The following is a 19,270-nucleotide window of genomic DNA, read 5'->3' as shown; positions in this document are numbered from 1 at the left end:
TAGAAACTGACAGTTTTGCTCCAACAAAGTCCTGCGCTTACAATATTAAGTAAAAGTACAAATAAATACGCTAAACCGAAAAGAACGACAATAATTTTCTTTACGGTACTTACACACGTGACGGAGATCTTCATAACAAAACACCTCTGCAGCGCAGCGGTCACACGGCGCGGTGGATAACTAGCCTTAACGGTCATTGAGCCAGTCAACACTATTATCAAACTTGACATATTTCATGAAACTTATGGACGTAATGTAAACCACAAACACATCACAACAGAATAACGGTTTGTGCGAAGTTTAAAAACAAATTTTGCCAAAGAAAATGTTACCCACCACGCCGGCGGATTTAACTAAAATATAAATGTTAATCAAACCACAGGCATTTATGCAAAAACATAAAAAAAATTAAGTTAAACTGCTTTTGATTAACATTTGTCGTGAGAAAGTTTTCATTTAATGCCCTCCGCTTACTACACTCGAGATGTTATAAGCACAAGGCACTAAAATCAAACCGGAATATTAAACTATTTCAAAAGATACTAAATGAGCTAAAGCGTTGAAGCTTCACTGGTTCACCAATGATATTTCCTCAAAACCATTGACTAGTTAACAGGGGGCGTAGCCAACGCGACAATCCCAGAACGCAAACTGAAATAATTTTCACTCGATTTTCGTTCGTATCCATTTCTCCTATAATTTTTTTTTCTATTTCATTTTCTATTTAGCGTTAGAGATTGTCACCTTAGCTACGCATACAGTTGAGTTTACCAAGACTATAATTAACGTTAAATATACAAGGAAGTCGAAATAAGCAAATCATGTGTAAAAATAGTGCAATGTATAAATAAATATGAGTTGTCACAATACATTGGGAATAAATTGAGATGACATTGTACATTGCACGATATATAAAGTGTGAATGTAACTAAGTAAATGTTGCTAAACTCCTTAGATCAGAAGGCAACTTACGAACACTCGACGCGACTATATAAAGGCTCATTTAGAGGGCGCGCGAAATCGCATGCGATTTTAGTTACATACAGACTGTTGAGGTTACATACAATTCAGTACACCCATCAAATACGGCAATGCATTGAAACTCGCATGGGAGTTCTCGCCTCATGCAAATGGAAACCTTAGCCGCGGCTATCGACAGAGCACTGGTAACAACCGAATCTCAGACTATAACGCACAACCTTCATATGAGCTAGAATCAACTTTGAAGTATAACAAAACGAACTGAAGAGTACCGTGACGCCTACAAAATATTTATAAATTGAGATCTAATTTTTGACTACTTGAGATGAAAAATTGTCACATGAGACAGTCCATAATATTAAGGACTTAAATTTTAGGCAGGAATATTAGATACAGGAGTTAGCAACATTTTCGATTATCGATACAACTGTTCTGAGATCGATTACCCTCTAATGAGTTATTATGCTACTACTAAGAGGTGTTGCCTCAAATCGAGTCGAAAAGCGTGTATTATTTGTAATGGAGATGTATAAATAGTGCACGCAACGCGGCCGCGTCAGAAATTATACGTGACGTTCCATTACAGAAAGTTCCTTATGCCTCAAGAGCCATAAAGACATTTTCACTTAAAATTCCACCTTTTTACAGATAAAACTTAAGGTCCCTTTGGACATGGAACGCCTCGTAAAGTAAAATCTAAAGTTATGCTACGCCCCCACTTTATATTCTTGACTTGTTAAACCTACAACAAACAATCAATGTTACGAGTCCAAATACGGTTGACGTCAAAGATATATTTACACTTTTACATCTTATTCTATTGAAATAAGACGATAAATATATGTTTGGCGTCGACTCACAAGCATAATACAACGGAGAGTTCACGCGCAAAAATGCGAACTGTTGTTTTATTATAGATGTTGCACGCATGATATCAAGGAATGTATGAAACACGTCAATGCGCTTACCTCAGCGTTATGTCATTTTCCCAACATTCCATCGATCACATCATACATAGCATTAAACTGCGCGTTTTAGAACTGGGCACAAGTTATTTTTAACGAGAGTCGTTTTTCGGTTTAGTTGTGAATTTTATGAATAAAGTTGATGTTATTTGTTCGATGTAAACTAACTAACGTATACATAGGGACGTAGCACACCATACAAAACGAAAACCCTAGCGGTTACCTAACCCGACTACTGCCGAACTGTACTCACAAATAAGCGACGTCGAAACTCTATTACAAATAACACAAGGTGTACTATTAGAGAGTGTGCAGTTGGTATAGCAGCCTGTACCGCGGCCATCGCCTGTATTGTGACAGTTTGCGCGCGGTATACCGCACCATACAAACTATCGGCTGCCGGCGTCATTTGCCGTTCGTCTGGAGCGCGGCGTTCAGTTGGGTCCACAGGTCCTTCTTGCACGATTTGGACCTGGAAATTGGTTCATGTTTGCATATGGTCCTGTAGTGAATTGATACAAATTAGTTTGTATCCATTAAATTAAAATTAATAACAATAAAGTCTAGTATTATTATGGACCAATAAGTCTGAAATAAATGATTTCAATTCAATTCAATTCTAGCTGTAAACCAAATCAAATAGTCTAGCTAAAATGTAAATTGCTGAAATACCCTAACACAGCTGTTCGTCTTTATTAATTCAGACTCCTGAAGTTTATCTTACGAGTTTAGTTTGTGTGTGATTTTGATTTGTTACCGTAATAATTTGATAGGCACGTTATGAGCACTGCAATCAATAGTTCATGTTTCTAAATAGCATGTACATTTCAGTTTTAATTAGTAAATTAAGGGTTCTGTATGTCCAATGATAAACTGATATTAAGATTAATGTTGATGGTACCAAATCGTGGCTATAACGGAAGACGCTGGTGCAAATCCAGCTTTAGACACTTGGTCAGTTTTTTTTGTATATGATATTTATCAGTTCATGGTACTAGTCGGATAAAGCCAAAGCTATCACTGAGAGCTGAATATGTATAATACTCTTTAGTTAGACTTCGGTTGTTCTAATTAGAATTATTCTAACTCGCCAAATGCAGCTTCCGTTGCCTATGGCGTCTGTATGTGGGCATTTTCAGAATTTAGGACACCCCAATTAGCGTAAGTTGTTAACAAAAATTAACTTGCTGTCAGTTTTGTGACGGCAATTAAGCATAAAATCTGTCTGAAAATTTACTTTTTTCACATTCTGAATGTAGATTATTGCTTAAAGTTTATGTAATTAACACAAAAACAATATTTTTATACAAATTTCATGCTAAATTATCGTCACAAAACAGACAGTGAGTTAAGTTTTGTTAACAACTTACACTAATTGGGGGGTCCGAAATTCTGAAAATGCTGAAAAGGCCGAGAAATACCACCCTCGAACATCTGCCAACGGCACCGGCGGTGAGTCAGAACGACTAGCGGCCCAGCCACGACATTGGTCTAAGCGTGACAGCGGTGAGCGGCAGCCATACGTGCGAATGAAAAGTCCCATCGCTGTGTCTCGGTCCAATGTATGGCCGCCGCTCGCCGCTGTCGCGCTTGTCGCGCGCCCATGTCGTGGCTGAGCCATAAGGCTTTAGAAAAGTTGCTGTACTTACCTTCTGAGCGAGGCGAGCCACTCTTTGAACTGCGTGTTGCCCTCCGGCGTTAGTTGGAAGGCGGTGCGCGCCGACAGCACGATGCTGACAAACTCCTCGTACTCTACTGGCGTCAGGTGGTACAGCTTCTGGTGTATGCACTGGATGTACCTACGCGACAATTTGATATATTAGCAGAAATGAAGAAACTTACTGGAACAATTTAATTATAAGATAAATGTTTGGAAGAAAACATCACAAGGAGTGCATGCATTGTCTGTAAAACTTCCAACCAATGACAATCCATACTAATATTATAAATGCGAAAGTAACTCTGTCTGTCTGTCTGTCTGTCTGTCTGTCTGTCTGTCTGTCTGTCTGTTACGCTTTCCCGCTTAAACCACGCAACCGATTTTGATGAAATTTGGAACAGACAATCTTTAGACCCTGAGACAGAACATAGGCTACTTTTTATTTCGAAAAAAAGGGATGAAGGGGTTGAAAAAGAGGTTGAAAGTTTGTATGGGATTTCTTAATTTTAAATGATAAAATCATGAAACTTTATATTTTAGCACTTGATAAGAAATCATTAAACATATATTTAAAGTCACATACAGGTCGAACGCGATTAATTAACATTATTTTTACCTTTAAAGTAAACATGGTGGGAAATAAACATTAACTAAAAGCGGGTAGATTATATTTATTTGTCTACCCCGAACATTTATATAAATTAACACATTGGACACCGCGTACCCGACAATCGGGTACTCGTAAACTTTACTCAGATGCCGGCATACCCGATAGTCGAGCAAGAGCTATAAACCTTCACGCGACGCCAACGTACCCGATAGTCGGGCAAGCTTTGCATCTTCGCTACCTCAGGGCTGCCACTGACTGTCTTCTGATTATAATGTACTTATGTGGTCGAAAAGTTGGAACAGTTGATTATTATATTTATTAATTCACTTTTTATTTTTATTTACTTTACCTAATGCGATCACAAAATAATAATTCTTATTAGTTGGTTACGTTAAATCGCATACACGGGTATGTATCAATAGGAGTTAGAATTTTCGTAAATCGTACAACCTAATTTGTGTTTACGAATATTTAAGAGTGATAGAGTAGGTACTCATAGGATGATTTTAGTGAAACAAAATTCGGAGAAAAATAAACCAAGAAATTCAACTAAGAACCTAACAACATTCTAATTTCTAAGCGGCAGTTCTCAGAAAAAGACAATAGGTCAGTCATAAAACAGCACTGCACTGCAACTGCGTGGAAGCAAAACGTAACAAGTAGCTTTGAATAGTTACGATAATTAGTACGCTAGTACACATACCATAAGGTCGCAATTTCTTTGACAAAAGAATGTAGTTACTGTGATCATACACTTAACCCTGGAGATGTTGTTTACCATCCCTTATCTATTTGAAGTTTGCGACTCGGGTATTTCACACCGGTCACGGTGTAAAATTTGCAATCCGAGCCATTCCGTAATGGTTTGTGATGTGCTTTGGACGTTGTTGTGTTGTGTTAATTTTTATTTTGACGACTATCGGCTTGTTTCTGGACAACTGTGACTTCTGCTTTCTTACTGGACTTTGTGGTTTTGCCTCTGATTGGAATTGATAATTAATTTGGTTGTTTCTACTACGACGATGGCGAATGCTCGTGGTCCTGATGACATTGAGCGAGACTTAATAAATATATTCGGCGAGGATGCAGTAGTTGATGAGCACAACTCTCAGCCACAATTACGCGAAGAGGAGTTAACTTCGCTGTTGAATTTAGGAATTTCGTACATTAGCAATTTTTATTTTCGATGTCATGTCTTTCGGAATTTCGTACTTAGAACATTTGATTTTCGACATTGTGCTACGCACTCTTTCATTTTATGCACGTATACGAAAGTTACTTGGCACAGCCCTGAGCGTCTGCCGCTTGCCCGACTATCGGGTTCGTGGCGTCCGGCATTGAGTTGCACGTCGTTGCCCGACTATCGGGTACTGTCGGTTTCTGGGGTATTGTTCGAAATTTAGCCTGGTTGCGAAAGTGTTAATATCGGGTAGTTTTGTGTTGTTTACATCTCCGGTGACATTTTGCTGGGACGTCAGTCTTCCGCGACCACGGCCAGTGCAACCTGGCCGAAACGTTGGGAAAAAAGGTAAAAATAATGTTAATTAATCGCGTTCGACCTGTATGTGACTTTAAATATGTGTACAAAGCGCGAGAACTTAAAGTGTTATATCATTAAACATCTTGATAAGGGATAGGGATAGGGATAGGGATAGCGATAGGGATAGCGATAGGGAAAGCGATAGGGATAGCGATAGGGATAGCGATAGGGATAGCGATAGGGATAGCGATAGCGATAGCCATAGCGATAGCGATAGCCATAGCGATAGCGATAGCGATACGGATACGGATACGGATAATATGGGTATCGTTAGCGGGATACGGATAATCGGTCGGCGGTCTCTTACAATCAATGTGCTCTAAGACGATCGTTGTTTGCTTGCTTGAAGATTACGTTTGCGATAAGTATAAGCAAAATGTAAAAAATTGTAAGGGATAATAGAAAAAAGTACTTTTTACCCACCGATCATAGTGTCGAAATACGGGCTATGTTCATGTTTATAAAGGTTTCCCCAGCGTATATAGAATTACCTACGCTGTGGTCGATGTGTAATATTTCTACAATCATTGCAAGCAAAAGTATTATGTGCAATCGAAATAATCGCAGATAAATATACCTACAGAGAAACCTACGGTCCCTACGGATCCAAATGAAAATCTTAATGAATACTTTTATTACGCGGGCGAAGCCGCGGGTAAAAGCTAGTTTACTATAAAGACATTGTTTTACACAACGTCACGAGAGATTCGCCATTGTATTGCATTTACAGGTAGGTATAGGTTTGGAGTATGGATTCATCAATTCACAGATTTGTTTACAACTATAATAAACAGTATTAAGAAAAAAAATCCCCCGTGTGGTGACGGGTTAAGAATTTTACCACCCCCTTTCTTCCCGTGGGTGTCGTAGAAGGCGACTGTGGGATATGGGGCAAATTTTGGCGTAGGCGAGAGGCTGGCAACCTGTCACTTCAATGTCACAGTTTCGTTTTCTTTCAGCCCCTTATTTGCCAAGAGTGGCACTGAAACTTGAGTAGTTTCATGTGCTCTGCTTACTCCTTCATGGGATACAGGCGTGATAGTATGTATGTAAGAAAAAAAAAATCTCGTCGTGTAGCGATTTACAGCCATGCCACGCAGTTTAAAAATAAATAATATAAATAACTAGTCGGGTCTAAACAATTTCCTCGCGCGGAAAACGTAATGTAGGCGTGCGTCGGCCAAGGCAGTGCGTGTGTTTTGCTCGTCCGAGACACGTCTACATTGGTCGTTTGGAGCAAGCACATCTCTGTGTTGAGCCGGTTATTGACCAGCTTCTTATTTTCTAATCGCGTGTCATCGTAAACCTGTCGCACGCATAAAGTTGCAATAGCGATAACTACTAACTACAGATCGTGTAAATGGGCCATTTTTTTTCAAAGTTGTCCACCCCACTTTTTTTGTAACATGGGTATTTTTTACGCGATTCATACTCAGAATAGTCAGAATCGAGAGCTCTTTCGATCCTGATAGGAGAAAAAAATGTCCCAAGATTTCCATACATTTTTTCGAACCTTCCATGTGAAATGGGAAAAAACCTTGGGACACTTTTTTTCTCCTATTAGGATTGAAAGAGCTCGCGATTCTGAGTGGAAAACACATAAAAATTTCCAAATCCAAAAAAAAAGTGGGGTGGACAACTTTGAAAAAAAAAATGGCCCAAATGTTAGTTTTATACAACCAGAAATTAAAGTTATTAAATTAAATTCGTTTAATAGTCAACATAAAGTCTAGAAACCGTATAAAAGTATTAACTGTTTTGCAAATTTTGAGATTTCGACCTTTAGAAAAAAAACATATTCCAGAAAAAAAAAAAACTGATAGATAGATAGATAAGAACTTTATTCATTCCCACAACATACATGGTAGATAAAACAAAAGATAAAAGGCATGCATCTTAAAATAGAAATTAAAAGCTAATTACTTAGTTACATTTTTAAAAGAATACAAATTTTCAAAACCATGTGTCGTGGCAGAGAACAGGCGCTGGCTCAGCATTATGATGCGGCAAGCCACATCGCTGATATTCTGTTTTTTTGTTTCTTTTTTTTTTCAACCCTACGCACGCACGAGTGTGCTGTTTTCGGTTATTAAGGGCTTAACAGAGTAGTACTAATGATGTTAACCCTGGCAAAAGGAATAAGGATCAGTCTGAAAATCAACGCTGGGTATTATAACCTAGCACATGTTGAGACCTGAATCCAACAAGAACAAGCACGAAAAAAAAATGTACAACTTAGCTCTTATTCTACGCTTAGCTTAAGTGAATTTGCATATTACTTTTTTTTTCATTGCTATACTCTTTTTGTGTTATGGTAATAAACGTATTTTTATTTATTTATTTATTTACTCACATCTGCTGACACTTCTGCACGAGCGGCGCGAGCGTGCCGCGCAGGTGCTGCATGAGCAGGTGGTGCGGCCCGCCGCGCGCCAGCCAGTGCGCCGACTCCACGCACAGCTCGTACAGCACGAACGGCGACAACGGCGACACCACCGAGTTCACCGCGCACACGCAGAACTGGTGCAGGTACTGCGAGTAGTACTCACATCTGCTGACACTTCTGCACGAGCGGCGCGAGCGTGCCGCGCAGGTGCTGCATGAGCAGGTGGTGCGGCCCGCCGCGCGCCAGCCAGTGCGCCGACTCCACGCACAGCTCGTACAGCACGAACGGCGACACCACCGAGTTCACCGCGCACACGCAGAACTGGTGCAGGTACTGCGAGTAGTACTCACATCTGCTGACACTTCTGCACGAGCGGCGCGAGCGTGCCGCGCAGGTGCTGCATGAGCAGGTGGTGCGGCCCGCCGCGCGCCAGCCAGTGCGCCGACTCCACGCACAGCTCGTACAGCACGAACGGCGACACCACCGAGTTCACCGCGCACACGCAGAACTGGTGCAGGTACTGCGAGTAGTACTCACATCTGCTGACACTTCTGCACGAGCGGCGCGAGCGTGCCGCGCAGGTGCTGCATGAGCAGGTGGTGCGGCCCGCCGCGCGCCAGCCAGTGCGCCGACTCCACGCACAGCTCGTACAGCACGAACGGCGACACCACCGAGTTCACCGCGCACACGCAGAACTGGTGCAGGTACTGCGAGTAGTACTCACATCTGCTGACACTTCTGCACGAGCGGCGCGAGCGTGCCGCGCAGGTGCTGCATGAGCAGGTGGTGCGGCCCGCCGCGCGCCAGCCAGTGCGCCGACTCCACGCACAGCTCGTACAGCACGAACGGCGACACCACCGAGTTCACCGCGCACACGCAGAACTGGTGCAGGTACTGCGCGCCGAGCCGCTTCGAGATGCGGAGGAGCCATTTCACGTGCTCGCCGTACGGTGGGTTTCTGGGGGAATACAATTTGTTTAAGTATATCTAATGTAAAGCGAATATAATGTGAGTGTGCACGGAAAAACGTCCCGCTTTGTCGATTGCTATAAAGCGCTCTGTCAGTTTATTCATATAAATATACAAGTAAATCTCGCCTTAATGGTAACTGACAAACTGAGGCGTTTTACTAAACACGACACACTAAAGGGAATGCACAAGTTTCTAATGGGGTGGTAACGCACATGTGACACTCTATGAGTTGCAGGCGTCCATAGGTTACGGCGACCGCTTTCCATCAGGCGGGCCGTACGCTTGTTTGCCACCGACGTAGTATAAAAAAAACACGCTCACAATTATGGAAAACTAGCTTTTTCCCGCGGCTTCGCCCGAATACTAAAAGTAATATTATTCTAACGTTGTCTTTGGACCCCCATTTCATCCCCTTAGGATGTGAATTTTGAAAAATCCTTTCTTAGTGCTCCTCTACACCTTATAACCCTTCTAGCTTGCATCTCCAACGCCAACATGCCTGCTCGATATGCAGCTAACAGTCGTCGTAGATGTGCTTGCGGTAGGGAAGGTGCTACGAGCGCGAGTCATTACTCGCAATGGCAATGCTCCACCACATAATAATTCATATTCATACTGACCTGCCAAACTTGTTCTGCGGCCGATCATCATGGACCCTCCTAGCTTGCGTCTCTAACGCCAGCATGCCTACGCGATAGGCAGCTAGTAATCGCCGTAGCTGCGCCTGTGGTAAAGGAGGTGCTACGGGCGCGGGTAGCGGCGCCGCTACGCCGACGCCGCCGTGGCCGGCTACGGGCCCGACGCTCGCTACGCCCGCTACGCCGGCTATCGCGGGTAGCGGAGGGGGGATGGGTGCGCCGTGCTGTAATATAAATTGGGATTAGAATGATGAAGACTGTTAATGAAACTGAAATTGCGTAGAGATCTAAAAAAGTTGTGTTGTATAGCGAAGTTTGTTTACATCTACAAATAATAATACTCGAGGGTTTTGCCTGTGCAATTGCGGACGAAGTTATGATGACGAACAACTACCGGAGATATATCCTGAAGGACGGTACGGTCGACATTTGTCGGGCATGCCGCCGTCCCGGAGAGTCACTCAGGCATATCATCTCCGGTTGTTCTCATCTAGCTAACGGTGAGTACTTGCACAGGCATAATCTCGTAGCCAGGATCATTCACCAGCAGCTTGCTCTTCAATACGGCCTTGTGGACCGCGAAGTACCGTACTACAAGTACATACCTGCGCCAGTTCCTGAAAATGTTCGTGCCACGCTCTATTGGGATCGATCGATTATCACTGACAGGACTATTGTAGCCAATAAGCCTGACATTGTCATAATAGATCGATCGCAACTCCGGACCGTGCTCGTCGACATCACCATCCCCCATGATGGGAATCTTGTGAAAGCCGAGAAGGACAAGTCCAGTAAGTACCTAGGCTTGGCTTACGAGATAACCGCCATCTCGAGAGACTCTCGCTAGGTGGCTGGATCAAGGGTCAGATGCAGAAGGCGGTGATCTTGGACACGGCGTGGATAGTTCGACGGTTCCTCTCTCTGCAGCCCTAACCACCGGCAGCTTGAGCCCTGCCCCGCTGCTGGCGGCACCATAGGTTAGGTTTTTTATAATATGTTTATATTTTTTTATTGTTTTGTAAGTGGTTTTCTATTTTACTTTTATATTCGTATTATAAATAGCCTAGCCTAAGACTTAAAAGAAATAAAGAGAATAATACTCATAAGTGTGTAAGCACAGAAGTGTATTCTGTTTTTTTTTTTATTCGTGTAATCCATATGCGTGTCCATAGGCCAGCTGATCAAATTTTGTTAAATGGTATGTACCATTTAGCAATGCATATCGAGTAATGGTCGCCTTATAATGTACATATAAAACTCAATATCCGCCATTTTGGATTGGCGGCCATTTTGTTTAGCTACCATTTAGATGGCGTGACGTGTGAGATGCGTGCGCTGATAGTTGTGAATGTAGTATACTCACGTTGACGTTGACGGGCAGCGGCGGTGGGTGCTGCAGCTGGTGCTGCGGCATCTGCTGGTGCGGCGGGTGCGCGGGGTGCGCGGGCAGCGGGGCCAGCGGCGCGTGCGGCACGAGGCCGCGCACGAAGTACGGCGGCAGCGCGTACTGCCCGCTCACCGCGTGTGGGGGTGGCGCGCCGCCGTACTGCGTAAAAAACACATGTTAGAAACGTTGAAAAAAATGTGTGTTGAAGCTCTGCGCGGAAGTGAAACTTCGCAGTGTTGTTTTTCAAAATTCGAGTTGGCAACACTGAGCGTTAAATGTTTAACGCAGTCAGTTTAACTTCACAACTATTTTTAGGTCGAAGGTAATCTTCAACATTTTTAAATTATAAGCATAGTAGCTAAAGTTCTACTGTCCAAGGCCGCAACAGGACTAAAACTAGTCGACTAGAAACTAATTGAACCGGTTTTAGGTTGTTGTCTTCGCTTTTCAGAGGCCGTAGCTAGACACTGGCACCTATTAGGACTGCAGAAAACCGTGCTAAATGGAGATCTTTGGTAATACACAAAATAACGACCTCATGTGGTCGCGTCGCGACCCTCAGCCATGACAATTCGAGTAAGAAGCTATTTGGAAAGTCAGACTCACCTACAGCTGGCAGGTGGGCAATTGGACACAGTGATAATGCAACGCGCATCAAAAGGGCTTTGTAGTATTATGACCTGTCACCTGTCAGTACTCAGTAGCTAGTACCAAAGAGGATAGAGTATTATAGAGAGTTACTGACAAAGTAAAATGTGTAATCACAGTGCATAGACTACCATCTCTCGACACAAGTTTAAAACTTTTGAACCTCAATTTCTTAGCTTGATATGTGTTAAAATTAGCGATGAAAAAAGCCGGAAAATTCCCGGTTTATTTCCATTTCACTTGTTTTTTTCAGAAATTTATAGAAAGAAACCGCGAAACTTTCGGCTCGTATTTTTCGGAAAAAAACGATTTAAACCGAAAAAAACGAATTGAAAAAAACCGAATGTAGTTTTCAATTTAAAAATTTCAGTTAAAAAGTATGTACTTGACTTTTTAAAGGTTTTGAAACCTTTACACATTGCTTTTTACTACTGACGGGTATTTGATGGCTGAATTCGTCGAGTATGCAGAGAGCAAAAGAAGGTTTTTGGGCAAATGAAGTTATTTGGCGGCCTGTCTTGAACATAACCCCACTGAGTTGGTGGAAAGGGTTATGTTCTACCAAACTGCTGTCAAATATTGCGGTTAGATTGCTCAGTATTCCTCCATCGTCCGCCGCAGCTGAGAGAAATTGGTCATTGTTTGGACGGACACATACCAGAGACAGAAATCGGCTATTGCCAAAGCGTCTTAATCTAGACACGCGGTAGCGTGTCAAGCCAAGTTCAAGTAACCGAACTGGCGAGCAGCACCGTGTGTTATATTACACGAACCATTTGGAGCCACTTTTGACCCCCTCATAACTCAAAAACTATTTTACATAAATGTGTCAAATTTGGCTCATATATTGAGATATGCGAGATAGACATGTGCGCCAAATTTCATAAATACATCTCAAACGGTTATTTAGATAATAACGTCCAAAAATCGTCATTTTTATCATATATATATTATATACCTATAGACATAAATTCTAACCCACTTCCAGATGACCTAGAAAGTTCAAATTTGACATGGAGACAGGTAATTAGGTGAAAACACAGGAAAAAATCAAAAATCGGTAAATTTTTACCTTTTTCGAAAAGTGATATATTGAGTAAAACCATGTTTAGTTCAACCGGGGTGTACTAGATGGCGCTAGTAGTCCTAGATTGTCCTGTCCAGTAAACTTAGTGAATATTAATAAGCGTTCTCATAGCCTTAAAATACCTACAAAATGTAATGAATATCCCATCAAAAACATAAATGTGAAATGAGAGCCAAGTTCAATAATATGATAAATGCTTTGGTTGTTCACTTCGACGAAAAAGTCGTCGAAGTGAACAACCAAGGCATTTATCATATTATTGAACTTGGCTCTCATTTCACATTTATGTTTTTGATGGGATAAATTAATCTTTATCCGGGGAATTTGCACCTACAAACGGACTACACCGACCACATGGAAGAAGAAATAACTGAGGTATATGATGAGAGTGACAGTGATTTGAGTGACTAAATAAATACTTATTTTAATAATGTGCTCGTTTTTTTCCTAAAAAACCCGAAAAAAACCGAAAAAAACGAAAATTTCATAAACTCCTGAAAAAAACATTTGAATTTTTCCGGTTTTTTCAACGCTAGTTAAAATGTCTAATATTAATATTAGCGCCATCTAGCTGAGCGTCCACCAAAGGTGTATCGCCATCTAGGTCACCGTACCTTTTTCTGTATGGTTTTGACGTTTTTTTTCTTAGACTTTATCTGTGTATACGGAGTTACACATGTGTTTGCTGGTAGTCACCTGCAGCTGGTAGATGGGCGGGTAGGGGTGGTAGGTGAAGGGGTAGGGCAGCGGGTAGGGCACGGGCAGGTGCACGGGCGGCGCGGCGCGGTACTGCGGCTCCTCGAGTAGCGGCTCCGTGTCCTCGTTGGCTTGCCGCAGGTACAGCTCGTGCCAGTAGCGCGCCACCGTGTACAGGACTTCGGGGTACACTCCGCCGCCTGAAGGGTAAAACGTCACTTCTAAATAAAGCTAACAAACAAAGCCCGGATGACGGGAGGAATTATGTGTTGACATCTCAATAGTGCGAGGAAACACATTTTATAAGTCGATAAAAAGCACGATGTACTCGACCACCATTACGAAATAAATAATAAAATTGGTAGTTGTAAACAATTTAAAAAAGAGCTGTTTGTATATTTTTTTTTCAATACTTTATATAATTTTCGTAATAAACAATTAGTATTTTTTTAATATAATATATTTTTCAATTATTGATGATTATTATAGTATGCAATTAGTTTACTGAAATAATAAATAATAAGCTTACACACAACAACGTGAGTGTTACTACAATATGACATGTAAGATAATAACTATAATAAAGATCAATAAATTTCTGATTCAAAAATTGTTCGTATGGATGTCGATAAAATAGTCGATATTTAATTAAGCACTATTGAAAAGTGCATTTTTGCTCCCGTCGTCCGGGCTTTGCTAACAAAACACAATCATTCGTGCGGACAAGCCGCCGCGCAGCGGTGACGTCACGGGGCGAGTTGATCAGGCGATTGGAACGGTTTTTTATAGTCTAATGCGCAGCCACATCCTTGGTGGTCATAATTTTATGGAAATTAAGAATCATGTTAGAAGTTAAGGTAACTTTTTAATTGTTTTGGGTTCTGTATCAACTATATCACGTCATTGAGTATTGCCGGTTTAAAATTTAACTTAAATTGCAGGTGATTTCCTCTCTTACATTAATGAATAACGGTGAACTAAATTAACATCGAATAGACGAAATCTTAAGCAGTTGCTTCGATGACCAAGCAAAGTCGATTTAACAAAGCGTCGCCCTGCTACATACATTTTAACAAGGCAGTTTGCATTTCGCTTTAAAAATAACACACACGAATACAAGCTAAAAGTTCAATTATTTACCTTTAGCGGCCGCCTCGACGGTCAAACACGCTCGTTCCAGCATAGCGTCACTTTGTTCTTTACACTGTAAGACGGCGCGTTGAATCTCGTTGTAGTTGAGAGCGTGTGCGTGCGGTAACACAGATAGAGCTAGCTCGGCCGCGGCGCGAACTGTGTGCACGTCTCGGCCTGACGATGCCTGCAAACGAAGGGTATAAACACCCAAGTTAAATCCGTGGGGTAGGAATTTTGTGTTTACCTTCACACTAGCCCCTTTATTCATAAACGTACTCTAAAATTATCTAGGCGATAAAATGCGTTTGTCCCTTACCGACGTATTGGTGTGATAGAAAAGGACAAACGAACTTTATCGGCTTGATAACTTTAGAGTACGTTTGTGAATAAGGGGGTAAGTAGGCGGAGGGAGAAAATGCGGACTTTCATGGAATTAAATCATAGTAGTGTCGATTACAGAGCGACAGGTTGCCGGCTTGAAAGAAAACATAAGAGTTGACTAAAATTTCAATTAATATTTCATAGTATTTATACCCAAGACAAAGTACGACCAAATAAGAAATGTATTCACCAGTCGTTGTAGACCGGCTATATGTCAAGTTTAGAGTAGTTTTCCAAAGAAACGTTACCTTATCAGCAATACCCGCAGCTTCTGGTGGCGTCAAATGTCCTTCCCAAGCGTCAATCAAGAACAAAATTGCAGGCGCACCGATATCCATGGCTTGACCTAAAAACAAACGAATTTATCACATCGTCCCAAAATTTGAAGGCGCTACTGTAAAGTATGCTTCGGCTAATAACGTATTATCTTTACTAAGAATTTAATTTATCTGATAACAGTGATAACGAGGAACCTGTATGCAGAAGAAGAGTGGACCGATCAGTCTAGGCGAACTTTTCTCGACCCAATCGGGAAAATATTGTAAAAAGGCCGGGTCGGAAGAACCCAAAACTGACGAACATGTACGAGGAACGTTATGAAGGTCAGTAACGCGAAAGTTATTTGTCAAAATCGTAGCAAATGGCAATCCAAATGATCTAAGAGGGGTAGGCACTAGGTAGCCCTCTGGGTAACAGTAATTTATGCTGGTTGTTAGTTGTTACCTGTGATCCAACTGACGTGCGAAGAATAGGTACGGCTCAGCCAGTTGGCGCTCACGCAGTTGTGAAGTCCCAAAGCATACAGCCCGAGTTGAAACGCCGCCATGTGTAAACCTCTGCAAATGTACGTGAGTTATAATAACAGTACCTGAGCATTTTCAGAATTTATGATCCCCAATTAGCGCAAGTTGTTAACAAAAATTAACTCACTTTTTTTTTTTATACTACGTCGGTGGCAAACAAGTATACGGCCCGCCTGATGTAAAGCGGTCACCGTAACCTATGGACGCCTGCAACTCAAACAGTGTCACATGCGCGTTGCCACCCCATTAGAAACTTGTACATTCCCTTTGCTGTGTTAAGTACACGTAAAAAGGAGTGTACAAGTTCTAAAATGGATCGGGTTGCCGACGACTCAAAGGACAATAAACGGAACAAGTTAGTTCCGTAAGTCCTCCCGTCATCAGCACACCGCACCCTCGTTGAGCTCTGGCAGCCTTACTCACCGACAGGAACACAACACTATGAGTAGGGTCTAGTGCTATTTGGCTGCGGTCTTCTGTAAGGCGGAGGTACTACCCCAGTTGGGCTCTGCTCTAGATTCGAGCGAGACAATATCCGCTGTGCTGTGCCCTACCACACAAAGCGGAATATCATTCGCTATGCCCTACCTCCTATTAACACTGTCACTGTCAGTTTTGTGACGATAATTAAGCATGAAATTTTTACAAAAATATGGTTTTTGTTGTGTTAATTACATAAACTTTAAACGATAAAGCAAAGTAGCTGGCAAAGTATATTACCGGTGTGGCCCGTGATGTTCTCTGGCACAGGATGTCTGCGTGAAGAGGCTGGTGGATGAGGACCCACCGGCTTTGAAGAGCACTGATTTGGCCAGCTCGAACATGAAGTGTGCTGACGCTTCTGAAGGTTGGTTAGGCACTGATGGGTACAGTCTTTTGCCTTTGTATCTGTTAAGAAAATAACATTTAGTTTAATAATTTGTTTTAAGGGATTCAACTGGAGTATTTATACATATTTACTTTCACTTAAACGATGAATCTTGTGCCAGTTTATTGTTGTAGGTACCAAATAATGTCGAAACACTGTGTTCACGCTAATCGGAACGTATTAAACCGATTCTCGAACGAGTAGAGCGACGTCACTAACCAAGTGTCAAAATTACTCCACATCATCGTACAAGAATACCTACTTGTCTCTACGAGAGCGAATAACGGAACTTTGCGTGTCACACACATTTTGTATTTTTTATATAAGTTTAATTAAATAACGTACGAGTTTAAACCACGACTTCTTATTGTTTGTCCCATCTTGGACACACTGTAATATCCCTACTTTGATTTCATCAACTATTGCCGTCAAGTTACGCCTCCCTCATGTATTGATGACTAATGCTGTTGACATCGTATGTGCCAATGAAGATGCCACGAGTCCTTGTGTCGTGCGAGCATCTGATGAAGTGATCACTGCAACAGAGCACTCCCCTTGCCAGCGCTCCATTCTTGCAACTACGTAGCTACTACTGACACGCTAGGAGTAGCGCTGCCATTGATGGAATGTGGTGTTGAGAGTTTTAATGTGTACCTAGAGTCCTTCGGTCTTGCAAGAGTCTGGTGCGGCGGCTGGTGCGGCAGGGGGCACGCGGGCCGACTTTAGAGGTTACTCCATTAGGCGACTAGCCACCTCACACCTCTCATGCTACGCAGTATCGCATGTGACTATCTGTATTGAATGTTCTAATGTACCTAGAGTCCTTCGGTCTTGCAAGAGTCTGGTGCGGCGGCTGGTGCGGCGGGGGCGCGCGGGCCGACTTTAGAGGTTACTCCATTAGGCGACTAGCCACCTCACACCTCTCATGCTACGCAGTATCGCATGTGACTATCTGTATTGAATGTTCTAATGTACCTAGAGTCCTTCGGTCTTGCAAGAGTCTGGTGCGGCGGCTGGTGCGGCAGGGGGCACGCGGGCCGACTTTAGAGGTTACTCCATTAGGCGACTAGCCACCTCACACCTCTCATGCTACGCAGTATCGCATGTGACTATCTGTATTGAATGTTCTAATGTACCTAGAGTCCTTCGGTCTTGCAAGAGTCTGGTGCGGCGGCGGGCGCGCGGCGACTTTACGGCCCAGCCACGACATTGGTCTAAGCGCGACAGCGGTGAGCGGCAGCCATACGTGCGAATGAAAAGTCACATCGCTGTGTCTCGCTCCAATGTATGGCCGCCGCTCACCGCTGTCGCGCTTAGCCCAATGTCGTGGCTGAGCCGTTAGAGGTTACTCCATTAGGCGACTAGCCAACTCACACCTCTCACGCTACGCAGTATCGCATGTGACTATCTGTATTGAAAGTTGTAATGTACCTAGAGTCCTTCGGCCTTGCGAGAGTCTGGTGCGGTGGTTGGTGCGGCGGCGGGTGCGCAGGCGGGCTAGCGCCGCCCTCCGACACGACCAATCGCTCCATTTCGGCCACTAGTTGACACTGCACCTGCTGTACAACACGACTTATTGAAGGTATTGCTTTTGAGGTCAATAGAGAAGTCAAAGATGAAAAGTACCTATTGATTCTTTTACAATTTGGATGATTCGATCTCACTGAACAGGTTACTTGCATTGATGCCACATCACTGATCTCCGGTAATAATAATAGTCTATGAGATCTCTAATAGAATAATTCTCTCTTATTACTCCACGCAGTAAATGCGCAGTACAGTGAATGGCTTATACAGTAAACATGGTGAAATAAAAACCGTTCTAACTTTGCATAGTGACTTTTGAGGCCATAATGAACAAGATTTATTATGGGACCAATGCTGAACTCGCAAAAAAAATTTGGCTGTTTAAATAATACATTTCGACAGTCATGACGCCGCTGATTTCTATGGAACAGCCGAATTTTTATTCGCGACTTCAACATTGGTCCGATAATAAAAGTTGTTTATTCTTTTTATTGCACCCTGTATTACAATGTTACAATATCAACACAAGTAATACCTTTAACAATAAGGTTCACTCGCGCGTTCAAGTCAGCCAACGAAGTTAACAGTTTATACAGGAATTAATTGCCTTGTATAAATGGTTATCTCTGAGTTTGTACATGATTTCTTTCACGAAGGCGCGCGCCTTAAGCTGAGTTTAGACGTGCAAGTTTTGAGGCAGAAGTATATGCAAGAAAAAGATGCAGATATTTGCCACTCACTCTTACCTATTGTTGCGTCTCAAAACTTGCAGTAATAACTTGCTGGTCTAAACTCAGCTTTAGATTCGACCAATCTGCGCGTCATCGTAAATAGGCTAGTTTCCTACTAGTCAAATCAGCTTCTTTTTAAGAACTGTCAAAACGATTTGCTAATATGGAATTACTATGAAATACTGAGGAGTGGCGTCACGGTCAATTCATTTACTTTATATCTTTCACTTTGACTTATTAAATAAAAATTATATTT

At 42.3% G+C, this 19,270-nt stretch overlaps 1 protein-coding gene across 1 annotated transcript in view; it reads right to left on the bottom strand.

The window, feature by feature from the left end:
* Window positions 1-1,475: 1,475 nt before the first annotated feature.
* The window catches only part of LOC125224947 (zinc finger SWIM domain-containing protein 8 homolog), a 56,757-nt gene continuing 38,962 nt past the window's right edge, over window positions 1,476-19,270 (bottom strand). The window contains exons 20-30 of the mRNA XM_048128466.1: window positions 18,188-18,315; window positions 16,609-16,776; window positions 15,809-15,921; window positions 15,334-15,431; window positions 14,711-14,888; window positions 13,571-13,770; window positions 11,116-11,298; window positions 9,735-9,976; window positions 8,867-9,100; window positions 3,596-3,745; window positions 1,476-2,418 (exon numbers count right to left, since the gene is read on the bottom strand). Of these exons, the coding sequence (XP_047984423.1) occupies window positions 2,352-2,418; window positions 3,596-3,745; window positions 8,867-9,100; window positions 9,735-9,976; window positions 11,116-11,298; window positions 13,571-13,770; window positions 14,711-14,888; window positions 15,334-15,431; window positions 15,809-15,921; window positions 16,609-16,776; window positions 18,188-18,315 (1,761 nt within the window). The 3' untranslated portion in view covers window positions 1,476-2,351. The remainder of the gene's footprint in view (window positions 2,419-3,595; window positions 3,746-8,866; window positions 9,101-9,734; window positions 9,977-11,115; window positions 11,299-13,570; window positions 13,771-14,710; window positions 14,889-15,333; window positions 15,432-15,808; window positions 15,922-16,608; window positions 16,777-18,187; window positions 18,316-19,270) is intronic.

Source organism: Leguminivora glycinivorella, chromosome 3 (genome assembly GCF_023078275.1).
Source record: "Leguminivora glycinivorella isolate SPB_JAAS2020 chromosome 3, LegGlyc_1.1, whole genome shotgun sequence".
NCBI lineage: Eukaryota > Metazoa > Arthropoda > Insecta > Lepidoptera > Tortricidae > Leguminivora > Leguminivora glycinivorella.
The sequence above is the reverse complement of the archived record's forward strand: the minus strand, read 5'-3'. Positions and strand labels throughout refer to the sequence as shown.